At 34.3% G+C, this 17,576-nt stretch overlaps 1 protein-coding gene across 10 annotated transcripts in view; it reads right to left on the reverse strand.

Annotated features, from left to right (window-relative positions):
* The window catches only part of LOC105196676 (potassium voltage-gated channel protein Shab), a 747,097-nt gene that overhangs the window by 375,755 nt on the left and 353,766 nt on the right, over positions 1-17,576 (reverse strand). For 9 of the 10 annotated variants that reach the window (XR_005574686.1, XR_005574687.1, XR_005574685.1 and 6 more), the window contains one exon: positions 1,522-1,605. The exons of the other annotated variant lie outside the window; for it this stretch is intronic. Coding sequence is in view for 6 of the 9 variants with exons in the window: in XM_039448786.1 (XP_039304720.1) it covers positions 1,522-1,605 (84 nt within the window). In the remaining 3 variants the exon portion in view is untranslated. The remainder of the gene's footprint in view (positions 1-1,521; positions 1,606-17,576) is intronic. 10 annotated transcript variants of the gene reach the window in all.

The raw sequence follows: 17,576 nt of genomic DNA on the forward strand, positions 1-17,576 counted from the left end.
ATCTTTCTCATGGCGTGTAAACGTTTGGAAACAGCTGCTTCAGTAATTCCTAACTCGTTTCTAAGTTCTTCTAACGTTTGAATTGAGTTTTTGTGCAAAAATGCTAGCAATTCATCGTCTTCGAATTTTTGGTTTGTGATTGACATCAAAATTGTTACATTTGAATTGTCTATACTACTCTTTACATGTTGTATGCGATGGAGCTTGATCACCATAACTTTCTTCAAGTAATCGATGAACTTCTGGTATACTTTTTTTTTTCAAATCAAAATAGTGCAAAAGCACATGTCGAAAAAACACTTTATCGCGTTCAGCGATCAACAAAAAAAATTGTTATGCTTATGTTTACGCAAATAATTGTGTATGCTGATTGAATGTTATCAAGAAATGTCAAAACTAAGAAAAAAATACTAGATGCGTTAGTAATGACTACTAGAACTGTTTACATCGCTATTCAATATTTGCAGGCGGAAATTAAGTTAACGTAATAAACCATATTAGGAATTAGGCCATGTAGTTGTATGTTTACCTTACTTATTATATCTGTTTATTATAGATTATAAAAGTTACATGATTTTCAAGATACATAAAAAGAATTTCTTAACTTAATTTGCTACATAACTCTTATTTTCTTAAACAATTGCTATTTTGTGAAATTTGTGTATTTTATTTAGCTTTAGTTTCATTGACAGTCATACTTCTGGTGAATAAGAAAAATTTTTTTATATTTCTTTGTTTTAGGTTTTTAGAAAAACGTCTTATCATCTCTATGCATTTTTTGTAAGATGTGTGTGTGTGTGTGTGTGTGTCTTAACAGTGTGTTACGTGCACTTACATGCTGATGTATAAAAGCAAAAAAATGCGTACATACGTGCATATATTGTTATACATAGATAAATGTAGGTGTGAATATGTGCGTATCAATTATAAAATATAAATATACTTGACACTCGAGTTAAGAATATTAAAGGAAAAGGAAGGGCTGAATATTGGCACAATTTTCTTGTGGTAAAAAAAAATACGATGCCTTGATCTATAAAATGTTATGTATAAATGATTAAAAAGGAGAAACAAACTACGAGTGCTTTATTATAATTTTTAACTAAACAAAGTGCGTTCAACGAAAAAGTTACTCTTTGTAAAGAAGCTACAGGAAGGCAGTGCATACACCCAGTGGACCTTATAAATAGTGCATATCGTATGGTAGGCATATATACCTACACAGAATGACAACCATTTTAACTTCAAGATATTTTAAAAAACGGAGAGGAAGAACATAAAAAGTATCACACATGTCATCACTTCAAAGATGAATAAAAGTTTATTTTCGGATGACAGAGAAATGTGTAGAGAGAAGAAATAAATATATGCGTACATATATTTACGCACACCTTAAGGATAGAAATTAGCTTAGAACATTTTATTGACGTGTGGTCCATAATCTTGATACTACGGACACGCAGACAGCCCATTGGTGTATGTAGTGCCGCCTGATAAAAAAATATTTGTGATCGTAAATACCTTCGTAGTACAAAAGCAACACTCGAATTCGCTAGGTAATTCATCAATTTTCTCGATTTTTCTGCCATCTTTTTTCTCTTCATCCTACAAAAGGTTACAAACATATTTCCTATTTTATTTTTTATGAATAAATACATGGCTCTTGTTTTGAAAGCGATCGAAATGTTTCATAGTCTTATTAATTTTTTTTTTAGTATTTGCTTCTTTTTTCGTCATGTTTCTCTCAATTACAATTTAGCACTAGTAATACAGTTCGATCGATTCAAAATCAAGCAAAAACATCAAACTAAATATCAATATAAAAATGATTACAAGAATCTCCATATTACGATATTACAAATAAGATCAGTCACAACCGAGACAAAAGATCGAATATACATCTTTATGTGAATTTATGTGTACTAAATAATGTGTTAGAATGTTTTTACTATTTTGTTAGTTCTTTGAAATGAGTTTTCGAAAATTGTATCATCTTATACTATCTTTATCAAAGAACAAAATGTAATTACAAACAATTACTAACTTAAATACATTTAAACGAAAAATATTATCAAGGTTAATGAGAGTCAGCGCTGTTATCAATGCGCACAAGAAAAGTTTATTTTATATGTCAATTGTAATGTACAAACAAAACGGACATTTCGATTCTCTTTGGAGTCATTCTCAACATAACACAAACTTCGACTAACATAATAAAATTGTAACAATTAATTGTCCGGTCATCGTCGTTCCGGTATTCAGTTGAGTCACTCACGATTTGCACAAGCGGTGATGTAGCTTTTTCAACGTATGATAGACGTGTATGATAGAGGAAGAGAAATGGCAAGCTCTTTCTATAACTATATGCAAAATTCTGCATAAAATCTAAACAATTGACAAGATTATTTAAAGCAGTGACTCACCATCAGATCACGACGAAAACCACCGAAGCCATGAATAAAAAATTGTGGCAACTTGCAATCACTATACAAGTACATTTTCGATTGCTGTAATTTGGTGTTTTTAACAGCGCTGCTTACAAGTGACTGAGCGTTAACCGTGGATATAAGAAACATTGAAAGTCAAATAGAGAATATATATAGTCAATATTTAAGCGGGGGAAACCAGAGCAGACAAATAATCTCCGCCGTTGAGAAATAAATAAATTACATGAAGAGAACAAAAGTTATTAGTTAGAAAATAAAAATGAGTTAATAAATTAGGACAGTGACAATTAAAAAGAAATTGATATAAATAAATTTTTTCAATATGAAACCTTTGCAGTCCATCTCAAGATTTGTTCAAAATCAAATTACTATTAAATAAACAAATTATATAAGTTGGGTCGATATAAAAATTCCAGAATCGAATCACATGGCACACCTACAAGATTCATAATTTTTTTAGCAATGAGAGATACGCATGATGCAAGCAGTGTCCGATTGTAGATTCAGTCTATTCTTTTGCATCTGGATATGAAGCATTTCAGACACTAAGTGCCTGCCCAAATATCTCTCTGAATCCAAGATATGAACATTATCTTAATTGAATTCGTGATTACAATTAATTTTTTGTTCTGTGATTACTGAGTGAGATGTTATTTCGATTGGACAGGATTATTAGAGTACAGAAAGACGCTATCCCGTCGAATTCGAAGAAAAATGTTGTATATAAAATTGTATGTAAAGACTGTGATGCTTTGTACGTTGGCCAAACAGACAGAAGATTGAAAACAACAACTCATTGCTAAAAAAGTTATGAATCTTGTAGATGTGCCATGTGATTCAATTCTAGAACTTTATATCGACCTAAATTTGTGGTAAACCACTTACAAAAGGGGAGCAGCCTCTGACTACCTTGACCTTGACATATGTTATCAATGGGAAGGTACTGAGTGACATACACAAGGTTTTGAGTAAAGCTCACTTTTTATTTAAAAAATATCATTACAGAAAGAAAAAACGGTTTTTCTTACTTATTTCGGAAAATATTTATTTTACAAAAAAATATGTCAAACAAAAAATGAAGCTAGTAATAAGCTCTATAAAAAACGTCATATACATATTTTATCTAATTTCAATACTTTTGTCGTTATTGTAGAAAAACTGTTTTGCGTCAAAAGGGTTTTCGACGCAAAACAGTTTATCTACAATATACAGAGAACGCGTGGGCGGAGGAGGGGCTCCGCCCCTACCCGTATTTTTTCTAACCCAACCCTTGATTAAATTACAATTAAAATAGAGTTAGATTGGGTTACAAAAAATACAGGGAGGAAGTGCGGGGGAGGGGCGGAGCCCCTTCCCCGCCCAAGCATCTACTTTTCACACAAAACTACTAAAAATAAAAAAAATTATTTTAAAATAGATTTTCTACTATAACGATTAAAGTGTTAAAGTTAGATAAAAAATGTATACAACCTTTTTTTAGAGCTTATTACTAGCTTCATCTTTTGTTTGACACATTTTTTCGTAAAATGAATATTTAGTGAAATAATTAAGAAAAACTATTTTTTTTCTGTGATAATATTTTTTTAATAAAAAGTGAGCATTATTCAAAACTTTTTGTGTGTCACTCAGTACCTTCCCATTGATAACATATATCAAGGTCAAGGTCGTCAGAGGCTGCTCCCCTTTTGTAAAGTCTTTTACCCAATTTGTTTATTTAATGATAATTTGATTTTGAACAAATCTTGGGATGGACGGCAAAGGTCTCATATTGAAAAAATTTATTTATATCAATTTCTTTTTAATTGTCACTGTCCTAATTTATTAACACATTTTTATTTTCTAACTAATAACTTTTGTTCTCTTCATATAATCTATTTATTGCTCAACGGCGGAGATTATTTGTCTGCTTTGGTCCCACCCGCTTGAATATTGACTGTATATATTTTCTATTTGACTTTCAATGTTTCTTATATCCATGGTTAACGCTAAGTCACTTGTAAGCAGCGCTGTCAGAAACTACAGCAATTAAAAATGTACTTGTATAGTGACTGCAAGTTGCTATAATTTTTTATCCATGGCTTTGGTGGTTTTTGTCGTGATCTGGTGATGAGTCACTGTTTTAAATGATCTTGTCAATCGTTTAGATTTTATGCAGAATTTCACATATAGTTATAGAGAAAGCTTGCCATCTCCTCTATCATGTTGGAAAAGCTACACCACGGCTTGTGCAAATCGTGAGTGACTCAGTTGAATACCGGAACGACGATGGCCGGACAATTAATTGTTACAATTTTATTATGTTAGTCGAAGTTTGTATTATATTGAGAATGACTTCAAAGAGAGTCGAAACGTCCATTTTATTTGTAATTGACATATAGAATAACTTTTTCTTGTGCGCACTGATAACAGCGCTGACTCTTATTAACCTTGACAATATTTTTCATTTAAATCTCGAGAGTCTCTTTAAATTGTAAATTGCATGTAAATACATTTTATATAAAAATTAAAATATTACTTTAAATTAGTCTAAAAATTGCTCTGATAGGAAAGATTTCAATGAATAAATACAAAATTCTAACAAAAATAAAATTTATACAAATTTTTATTTTTTTGTAAAAATTATATATGCAATAGTATTAAAAATTACACTGTCCTCCCATTAAAAAATTGAGGAAAGTACTATTTTATGAAAATCTATAACTTTTTAGAAAGTAGTACAAAAATATACAAATTTAAAAAAATTTGATTAAGAACAAAATTTTAAATAGTTAAGACATCTATTTAATTATAGAATATTACAATTATAAAGGGCATTTAAATGAAAACAAGACAGACTGTATAACGAGCATTTTTCCATTTGTCTCGTTTTCATTTGACTGCCCCTTATATTTATAAATGACTACAAAAATCCATTAAAATTTACGTTTTATGAAATTATAAACTCCAGATCTTTCAGTTTCCCATAAAATACTACAATTTTCTACGTGTAGAAAAAATTGATTTATTTTTACAATTTTTAAATCTCTTGCAATTATGGCTAATTCAAATTTATACTTTTTCGGAGATTTATGTAGAAACTTCTAAAATTAATGACCTATCAAATTTTTGAAATTTATAAATGTTTATACCAGTTTCTAAAAATTTTGCAAATTTTTGTACCACTTTCGACAATTCTTGAATTAAGAATATTGTAATTTGTGGTACCATTGCTTAGATATTAAAAAAAAAATAATTACTTTTATTGAAAAAGATATTTTTACTTTCTATTTTTGGTTAAATTTTGTTCTTGTTAAATTAATTCTTAACAAATATACATTTATAGATATTAGAAGTTTATATCAAAAACTTCTTTTTGTATGTTACACAGCATGCTATTTTACATATGTAAACATCAATAAAGCTGTAACATTACATTTATTTATTTAGAAAAAAATGTATTTCTTTAATTATATTTCATCTTTCTGGCATCTATTGAACTGATCTATCACAAATATATATCTATAAATTTCAAATGTTCATAGATCACCACAAAGTGGTAGTTCATGATGATCTCTGTAGTTAAACGTTGATAGCGGTTCTGGCTTGGATGGCTGACCCCTTTTGAAAAAAAGAAAAACCGGAATCCGTGTTAGTTGTAATTTGACGTATTTTTTCTTCCGGGATATTAGATCTATTTTGATGTAATTTCACCGAAAAATTAATAGAAAAAACGCACTAAAAAGTAACAAAAATTGACAAAAGTGTTTCAATTTAAGCATTTTACTGTAAATTTTTATAGAATTGTTTCAAATTTAAATTGAACAAGAATGTCTTCTACGATCGCAGCTAGGTCTTTGTGCTTGTATTGTTTGTGTGATTTTATATACTTTTGTTAAGGTAAAAATTGTTTTACGCGTTTCAAGTATGAGTGAAGGGCAGCGAGTGCCTATGTGTGATGCATGCGAGGTGGCGCGCCAAGAACGATCGGCCGTAACCATGCGAGTCCTGTCTTCTCTACGTGTGCGTCTGCGCGATCGTCGTTCGCCTGTGGTGTCTCTCTTCCCGCGCGATCTGTGCACGAGATCGTCCGCGTCGCGTCCAGCTAAGATTATCTTTTATAATAAACCGTGTATTCCTCTACAGTCTAGGCGTGTATCTCCTCTCTACCTTCACCACAGACCTTTAGGTTAGATTAGGTTGTGGGCCCAAGCAAACGCGTGTGAATCGAAAATCAAGGTTTGCAAAATATCAGTCGGGCACGAGGCGTGAAAGAAAGCCATTGGTGAATCGTTGTGAAAATGTCGAGCGAGATATCTTTGAGAAACATTAAAAAGTTTGACGAGACAAACTTCCAGACGTGGAAGTTCCTAATAAACCCAGTGTTCGTCGCGTACGACGTGAAAGACGTGGTGAACGGTGTGAGAGGCAGGCCAGCCGAGGAAAACCTTGCAAGAAAAACGTGGGACAAGGACAACGCGAAGACAATATTCGTCATTACGTCATCCATAGAAGACCACCTACAACTTTTGTTAACGTGCACCACGGCACAGGAGATGTGGAGAAAAATAGCTACAATTCACGAGCAGAAATCCGAGTCGAGCAAACTGATACTGAATCAGAAATTCCATTAGTATAAAATAGATGCGAGCGATTCAGTAGTGCAACACTTCGCCAAGGTGCAGAACATGGCTCGTTAACTCGAAGACGTCGGAGAAAAGGTATCCGACGTAGCCGTTATAACAAAAATATTGGCAAGCCTGCCGTCCAAATATAATTCGCTTATTACAGCGTGGGACAGCATGGACGCAGAGAGTCAGACGCTAAATAATCTGCAGTTAAGATTACTGAAAGAGGAAACCCGCTTAACCGCCAAAGAGGAAACGGCGAGCGTGCTAGCCGCCATGAGTGTCGGTAAGAAAGTGGAAAGTTCTAAGCAAAGCCAGGACAAGAAACCAAATGCCAGATCACATAAGGAATTCAAGTGCCACTACTGCAAAAAGTCCGGCCATTTTGTGCGGAAGAAAAAGAGAGATAAAGAGTCGGGTGGCGAGAAGTGCGCATTCATGATCGCGACATCCGATAGAGTGTCGTGCCGGTAAAGCAGGTCCCTCAAACGTCGACAAAAAGAAACTGTTGTGTGCAGACACGAATAAAGTGCGGCTCACAGATACCGGTGCCTCAAGACACATAACGAATCGTCGCGAATGGTTCAACGTGTTCTCTCCTATTACAGGCGAATCAGTATTCCTCGGCAACGACGTGTGCAACGGCGTGTGCGAAGCAGCAGGAGTCGGAACGATCCAAATCAAAGCATTAGTAAACGGAAAATGGCGCAAAGCCCAGCTGGAGAACGTCTTATACATCCCACGTGTACGAAAGAATCTTTTTTCAGTTGGCGAGTGTGTGTCAAGAGGTAACAATATAACCTTTGAGAATCGACGTATCACTGTAAAGCGTGACAAGGAAGTCACAGCGGTCGGAATCCATCAAAAAAATAATTTGTACAGAATGCTGTTTCAAGTCAAGAAACCTCCAACGCAAGATGCAAATGTTGCAGCAACTCTCAGAATGTGGCATGAAAGACTGGGTCATGTTAACGCTAGAACGCTGGAAGAAATAACCAGTAACAAATTAATTAAAAGTATGACCATGATAGACGTTAAAAAATTTTTTTGCGAAGCGTGCCAGATAAGAAAAGCACACCGACTGAAATTCAAGCAAAGTAACCACAAGCAAACAATTGTAAAACCAGGGGATTACATACACTCGGACGTGTGCGGACCATTTTCAACGGAATCTTTTGGCGGATCAAGATACTTCGTCACGTTCAAGCACGACGCCTCAGGTTTCCAAGTAGTGTACTTTATGAAACACAAGTCAGATGTCTTCGATCAATTCAAGATTTTCGACAGGATGGTGGAAACAAAATTTGGACATCGAATAAAGTTACTACGAGTTGACAACGGAAAGGAATACGTCAACGCTCACATGACGAATTATCTGTCAAACCGTGGCATACAGATGCAGACAACCGCCCCATACACGCCGGAACAAAACGGCAAGGCGGAAAGGGACAACCAAACCATCGTGGAGAGCGCTCGTACGATGCTGCACGCCAAAAAGCTATCGCTATTTTTATGGGCCGAAGCCGTATCCACGGCCATCTACATTCTCAATCAAACATCTCGAACGAATTCAACTGTAACTCCATATGAAATGTGGATGAATAAGAAGCCCGAGCTGTCACATGTGAGAGTATTTGGATCAGATGCGTATGTTTACGTAGACAATCAATTCCGGAAGAAACTCGACCCAAAAGCGAAGAGAATGATACTTGTCGGTTACAATGCTGAGTCCACAAACTACAGATTATACGACGCAAAGACGAGGAAAATTGTCATTTTTCGTAACGTCAGGATAAACGAGAATGTTGAGAAGCATCGTGAAGACCGAATTATCGAAGACGACGAATCCAGCTCAGAAGATCTCAAACTCCCAGCGATCCGAATGGACAAAGATCAAGAGACAAAAGACGAAGAAAGGAAAGCAGCAGCCTCACAAAACGAGTCTCAAGCTAACAAAGTTGAGAATAAGCCAGCTCTAGCTAAAGGAACACGAGTGTTACGAGACAGGACCACCCTAAAGGCACCAGACAGGTATGAAGCTAATATCGTTGAATACAACACTCCATGTGCGATTTAAATAAATTATTAAAATATTATATTAATCTTATATTATTTAAAATTTAATCACAAAATTTTTCTCCACGAGGTAATCTTGGAGAAACAATTTTTGCATCGTGTGTTAATTAAAGAAAATTTTTCCAAATTTTTTAAATAATTATGCAGCTTGATAGGATGTACATACACTCTATATTGTACTTAATACATCTGATATTAATATGCGGACTTGTTGAAATAGCCAGTTTTACTTGATCGATCATTTCTTCGCATTAGTACATTTCGTAGACGCGTTGACTTGTGAAGAGTCACTATATTGGCAAAATCGATTATATAAAATAGTAAAAAATTCGTGTATTGATTGTTACTTATCGGGACAATAATTAGTGTATAGAACTGTTGTTCTCTTTTCATTTTTATGATATTTTTCATAAATAAATAACATATTTGCTAACTCTTCTGTAACTCAACTGTAACGAGGATGCAGTATTATTGACTGCATTACTAATGTTACTTTTTACGTTATGTATTTTTTGAAAGAAAGTCAGAATGAAATAATGCTGATTTGTCTTATATTCGCATTTATTTTAACGCGGGAAGAGAAGAACGTGGAGCCTCCTCCCGCTTTAAAATAAATGCGAATCTGACAAAAAACAATCAAGCTGTGACCAGAGAGAAGTTGTTGGTTAGAGAAAAATTGTGTAACGTGACATATAGTGCAAACAATAATGCCTTCTCTACAGTAACGAAGAGTTAGCGAAAATGCTACTTATTTATAGAGAATGCCATCAAAGTGAAAAAGAGCGGCAGCTTTATACACGATTCGGTATCCCGATAAACGGCACCCGTCACCTTCTCTATTCGGTAGTCTATATCGTCGACTTTGCCAATCGGACACTTTACATTAATCAACACCTCCGAGAAACGTACGTCAACGCGACGAACAAATGATTGACTAAGTAAGGGAGGCTGTGTCAGCAAATTCACATACTAGCACTCGAACTGTTGCAGGTGATTTAAATATTATGCAAACCAGGGTGCACAGAATAATTTAAAAAAATCTGGAATGGCATTCTTATAAACGTCATACAACACAGAAATTGTTTCCACAAGATTTACCTCGTCGCGAAAGATTTTGCGATTGGATCAAGTAAGCATTTATGTAGATAATAAACAGAAAAATTATAATTTGTATAATTTGAAAATATATTAATAATTTAAAACTGTAAAAAATTCAACTGTATTATTATATATTTTTATTATATAGGTTGACATAGACAATGTTGCACACGACATTTTTTTGAGAAGAATCTTGTGGACAAATGAGTGTACGTTTCGAAATGATGGTCGTATCAATCGTCACAATGAACAACATTACGCAGAACAAAATCTGCATTGTTGCAAGGAAACAAACATTTAGGGACATTTCAATGTAAACGTTTGGATGGGAATCGTGGACAATATAGTCATCGGGCCACATTTTTTCCCGAAAAATATTAATATTACAGCGGAAGTTTATGTGGATTTTTTAGAAAATACTTTGCAAAATTTAATGGCTAATGAGCAATTAAATATCCCCCAAGATGAAATTATTTTCCATTAAGATGACCATCCAGCCCATACGGCATTTTTGATACGGGAAATTTTAAATTATAGATACCCTCAAAGATGAAGGATAGGAATCCAGTGATTTTTACGAGTGGCCATCACGATCACCTAATCTCACACCTATGAATTTTTTGCATGGGGATATATACGAAATCAAGTGTATCAGACATTACCACGCACTCGTGAAGATCTAATAAATAAAATCAAACAGCTAGTCGCAAAATAACACCAGCAATGCTGAATAATGTGCGACAAAGTTTCATGCGCAAAGTCGCATTATGTTTGGAAGACGAAAGAGGCTATTTTGAACATTTATTGTAAAAATTAATAGTTTAATAAATTGTTTTCATTTAAATTAAAAAAATTTTTGATTGAAATACTTCCTTAGGCCCTTAATATTTTTATCTCGCATCTTAGAAATAAACAATGTCATTTTCAGTATCAATTATAAATTATCATTGGCGATATTCATAAAATATTTCAAACATTCAAGATCAGGATTTGAATATCAAATTAATTTTGCTAGCAATCTTTTGCAATTTAAAAATTTTATCAAAATTGATAACGCTAATAAGCGCGAAAAGTAAAGAGGAGAAAGGAAAAATTTTATTGTTTATTTTTTTTTAATGTAATAACACTTTAAAATTTAATTTTTCAACTTTATTTGTTGTTTTGTCTCCTTTTATATAATAATTGCAATGATTGCAAGTCGATCATAAAATTGATAAGTTGGTAAAAATGCGCGCAATCCACTCGATTGATAACAATTATAATGGTATATGTGTATGCCGTCGTTAACTACTGACCCTGTCTGTCCCTGGCTCCTGCCGTATACAACCGTTTGTGCGTCCTGTATGTATCTGCATCACCCTATTAAATATTAACCCTTTTCCCCCTTAAAAAACTGTAAAGAAAGTATTGCGAAAAATGTCACTTCAGCCTATGTTCGAACCTGGAACCTTCCGTATCTCCGGTACGGGTGTCTTAGCCAACTCGACCACTGTGGCTGTGGTGATATTTCTCGCAATAATTGACTATAAGTTAGAACGCTTTTCTAGGCAGCGTGACTTTAAAGTAATAGAAAGACATATTTTGACTGTTCTTTCTATTACTTTTTCAAATTTATATAGATTTTCATAGATTCTGATAATTACTTTTTGTTGTATTTCGTAGTATTGTTTTACAAAAAGCATACACTAGTATTACTAAATTATTACAAAAGTTTAAAGTAATACAAATTTTTTATTTATTTATTTAAAAGTTTTATAAGTGTTAATATTTAGAAATATATTAATGATCTAAATTTTCTCATTTTTATTAGTATACAAGAATAAATTCAATGTTAAGGTTTTGAGTATTATTACACACAAATTATAAATATGATACGTACTTGTATTGGTTACATCTTAAAAAACTGAAAATTTTTTACTTTTCCTTTACCAAATTATATAAACTCGACTTTATTAAGAGAGACCTACGTGAATAGAACAGAGATGAGTTATACAAATCTCTGAAAATATACGTACTCTGTGCGTACGTATCTCCGTATGATTGGACAAACATGTATGTTTGCCCAATTGTCAACTATTACAGGCTTTGGAATATTCGTTGTTGTTGTTTCAAATGATCTTTGTTTCTATTCACAAGGTTTCTCATACTAAAGTTGAGTTTACATTACTTAATAAAAAAAAGTACAAGATTTTCAGTTTTGTAAGTCATAACCATGTTACAGAGATATCTACTTTGGTAATTGTTTAGAATACGGACTGCACCTCCGATTTTGATGAAATTAGGCTCATTTGACGCGTTTTCACTAAAAATGAAAGAATTAAGCAAGAAAAAGTGTCGCTCTGGCCCACAAACCGAGATATCAAGCGTTAAAGTTGGCGATTGCACAGGTTAAGATACCTGTCATCTCGACGTTATGTAGCGAACTGAGCATGTGCTGTGACTGCTGTGGTCACGTTTGCATGCTGGTGACCGCATGCGCATGCATTTACTATAAAAAATTTATTATATAAAAATAATTTATAAAAAAAATGTTAAATAAAAATTTTAAAATTTATGAATCTGTACAATACTTCTTATAATAACCCAACCTGAATCCTATGCAAACGTGACCACAGCGCATGCTCAGTTCGCTACATAACGCCGAGATAACAGGTATCTTAACCTGTGCAATCGCCAACTTTAACGCTTGATATCTCGATTCGCGGGCCAGAGTGACACTTTTTTTGCTTAATATATGAGTGACAACGCATTTGAGGCGCGTGATTCAAATTACAGATATGTTTTTGGACCGATAATGTAACAACACAATGATAATAAGTATTCGAAGAAATATATAAAATAACACAAATAAATATAGGCACTAAGATCTAGCTGCGAATGAAGAAAGCTTTCTTATTATCATTGGATTAGTTTTTAATTTGTAAGAAGGAATAGTTAGCGTATGATGGGCCGGATACAAGTGGTAGACAGGGACAACGCGACTCATTGTTACATACGGGTGTTTCTGTGAAGCGTTTGCTGGGCTCAAATAACACAACGATACAATTAACACAATTTATTAGAAAAATGTTGCAAAAGCATGTTTACACTATTCGTTAAAAATTGTATGTTTCATAAGTGACTTTATCAAAATAATTATTATTTATTTAAAATATTTAAGAATTGATTTTATCAAAATCAATTTCTTCTGCATTTGCAACATCTTTCTAACAAATTGTATTAATGTAAATTGTGTAACAAACCGCCTTTCGCCCCCCCCCCCTCGGACCGCCGAACCGTCCGAACCGTCCGGCCGAACATCTGCCGGACGGCAATTAACGGCGCATAGCGCCTAATAAATACTCTGTGAACGGAGCAAATACACGATCGCTCCCGCGCTCGCATCTCCGCGCGCACGCGCTCTCGTTCCCGCGCCATCCGCAGCCACGCTCGGTGCGCGTGGCCCGAAACGGAAGACCCGAGATCGAGTGGCGGGGATGCTGCCGCCGGACCGCTCCGCCCTGACACATCGCGCATCTCCGCGCCTCGATCCTCGGGTATATAAGGCGACGCTCGCCGGAGGCGAGCACCTTGTCCGCTCCTGGCCGGCTTACCGACCAAAAGCTCCCCAGGTTGCGACCGAGATCGAGCGCCTCGGTCTCTGCTGAGACACTTGGCTCGCAGCCGACTCCGCTTCCAATTCCGCTTCCGCTTTCCGACCCGTTGCCTGGGCTCAAGTGAAACTTGGGCCCTGTCAAGCTACTTGACGACAGCGCGATCCTCTCCGCCGCCCAAGCTCGACACTGCCTCGCGTAAGGGGGTACGGTGCTCCGTGCCTTCACCAAGCGCACTTGGCGTGAGGTAGTGTCCTCCGGCGATCTCGACAACGGTATTAACCGCCTCGCGACGGTCAGCGCGAAACACCGACACCGACCGCACGGATCCGTGTGTGTACGCGCCCCGTCTCACCGCACCACGCACCGCGTCGCGCACCGGTTTCACGGCCATCATAACAAGGCCGCCCGGCTTCCTGGAAAATATCGCGACAGCGTTCCACGAAACGCGTCTCGGGTAGCAGATGCGTCATGTAAATAAGTGTATATAGATTTCCGTGCTTCTGTCCGCGAAATATCGTCCGTCCGCGCGTTAGCCTAAGTTCCGCGATTTGTCACCGACCGATCGTATCATTGCACGTTGTGATAACCGCACCGCCGACCGTCTTATAAGAGATTGTATATTTCCACGAGGGGTAAGCTAGTCTCGCCGCATACACAATAAACGCTGTTATTTTGTTCACACCAACCAAAACGCCTTCTAATCTCTTCAGGCGACCTTTCGCGCCCGTCCCCGCGCCGTCGACCGTCCGTGCGCGAAGTACGGTCGTTACAATTGTATTAATCAATGTTTTTATTTTAAATTGCCACATTTTGACTTACGGCTTTAACCAATCATTCGACTCTGTTATAATAACATAACCAATAACATCCAGTAGACGAGTTGCTATCGTCGGGTAAACACTTGTTGCGTGATCGTAATGTAAACACGTGTTTCTTCAAGTAATTTTAACGCGTCAAATGATTGTAGTGATCAGTAGTGATTAATAGTAATTAATAAAATCGATTGATCGGTTTGTTGTTCCGCGTTAATCGATTAAGTGAATAAATAATTTAAATGTGTTGAAATGTGAAACAACTTCGAGAGATAGAGGACAATTTTAATTGAACTGTCGCATCGTGGAAACAATAAGCTGATTGTCGTACGGGATGGTGCGTGAATAAATTGCTCAACTTGTTCGAATGCCTCCCCCCCCCCCTCTCTCTCCTTCCGCCCTTTTTTGTGCGTTTTAAATGTGCTACTTTATTATTATTAAACTTTATTATTCATTATAATCCTAATCAGCACAAAATATTTAAAAATTGTTTTTAAAAACATGTAAAAAACATTTTTAAAATTACTCATAAATTAGTTCGTGCTCTTTTGTGTAAAAATAATCATTAATCATCAAAAGGTCCAATAAGAGCGAGAATAAATAAGATGTCAATAAAATTCTATAATTAGACATTTACATAAATGAAAAACGCTGACGTTTCGGGCTAACTTGCCCCTTATCAACATAAAATTATTTACATAATTAAAACGTTCGCGGTGCGAATGGGAACGCAATAGTTGGAACATTGATGTGATGTCGTCCGTATAATGTCATCTCTAATAATTGGATGAAAACGAGAGCTTCGTAAAGACGGTTACATGTATCGTTATCATGAGATATGTGTGTATATAATAAGATATCTTATCCATGATCAAAGTTTTTTAAATTCACGGAGCACATGACAAACGAACCGTCGAACCGACAAACAAAAAAAATTTCTTCTGCTATATCTCTCCTCGGAGACGGTTTGTTTGTCATGTGCTCCGTGAATTTGAAAAACATTGACCATGGATAAGACATCTTATTATATACACACATATCTCATGATAACGTCACACTACATGTAACCGTCTTTACGAAGCTTTCGTTTTCATCCAACTATTAGAGATGACATTATACGGACGACATCACATCAATGTTCCAACTATTGCGTTCCCATTCGCACCGCGAACGTTTTAATTATGTAAATAATTTTATGTTGATAAGGAGCAAGTTAGCCCGAAACGTGGGCGTTTTTCATTTATGTAAATGTCTAATTATAGAATTTTATTGACATCTTATTTATTCTCGCTCTTATTGGACCTTTTGATAATTAATGATTATTTATAAAATTATTTATAACAACATTAAAAATAATAAGTTAAGTGCCCTTTATTTCATTAAACAAATTTTTATTTTAACGTTATAAAAAATGTTTTTTAAATATTTAAAAAACGTTTTTAAATATTTAAAGAAAACGTTTAATAAACATTAAAGAAACGTTTCTTTAACGAAGCATAAATGAGCAAAACAATATTTAAAAAGAAAACATTTGAAAAACTTTTGCAATAAACAAATTTTTCAAAAACATTAAAATTAGTGGATTCATGTCCCTTTTCAAACAAAATTTTTTTAAATAGTAAGGTTTTTCTTAAAAATTTTTCTTCGGAAATTCCTACGCGGTCACCTATCCAAGTTGCAACTCCGGTGAACGTTACTTGATCTTTGCGATCGCTGCAAACTGATCCTTCATGATAATCTGTAAACTCTTCGTTTTAATACGTGTCATACATCATTGATAGATCAGATCAATATACTCGTATGTTATTGAATAGACGAAATATATATAATTAAAGTATATTATTTATATAAATACATATAATTAATTTTTTACTGATTTTCATAGATGTTATTGAAACATTTTTTATACGAATTTTAAAATCAATATTAATTGAAAAATAAATAGCTTAAATGTTAAAATAAATGTTAAATAAATAATAAATAAACATAATTTTATAGAGATGAAAAATAAATAAAAAGTTAGTATTAAATAAACATTAAGTAAACTTTTAAGAAATACTTACTAAAATAATTTTTTAAGTTAAATTATTCATGAAGAATAAATACTTAACCCTTAAACACACCGATCCCGTAAAATACGTAAACATATTTTTGGGTATGGGAGACTTTTTCAACTTTGAGAAGTTATAACTTTGATTCTAATCAGCATTTTTTGACAATCTTTTTTTTCGTATAAAAGTTCAAAATCTCAGAAATTTAACTGCATAATTGACATTACCGAAAAATTACTTATTGTTTAGTTATAAAAGAAAAACCATTAAGCAAAAATTAGAAATTGTTCAAAAATCCACTTTTCTTTTAAAAAATCATATCTCCGCAATAAAAAACTTTTAAGGACTTTTAAATACGGCATTTTAAAGCTAAAGAGTTTTACTTTCAAAAAAAATTATAGTATTGTCATTCCTTTTAAAAAGTAGAATTATATAACAAGAAGAATATGAGATACTTTTGGGTGTCTAAAAATTCATTTCTTTTTTAAATCATATTTTTGCAACAAAAAACTTTACAATACGACGTTTTAAAGCTAAAGAGTCATACTTTCAAAAAAAATTATGTCACTGCCATTTCTATTAAAAAATATATTTACATAACAAAGCAAATCTGAGGTATTTTTCATAAACTCAAGATGTCTAAAATTGAAAATTGATGTGTTTCGTAATATATTTCGGACCCTACGCAAAAATCCTCTCTTTCACGATACTATAGTATTTTAACTCTAGACAGAGTAACATACGCAAATGGACCTGTTTGAACGTGTTGTGTCCAATTTTTTTACATAAGATTACTCAGAAAAAAGTTTTATTTACAGAATATATAGGTTGCATTGACCCTAACAAAACTTTACTGCCGTTCAAATTCTAATTGACCAAAAAAGTTGATCAA

This window comes from Solenopsis invicta, chromosome 4 (genome assembly GCF_016802725.1).
Source record: "Solenopsis invicta isolate M01_SB chromosome 4, UNIL_Sinv_3.0, whole genome shotgun sequence".
NCBI lineage: Eukaryota > Metazoa > Arthropoda > Insecta > Hymenoptera > Formicidae > Solenopsis > Solenopsis invicta.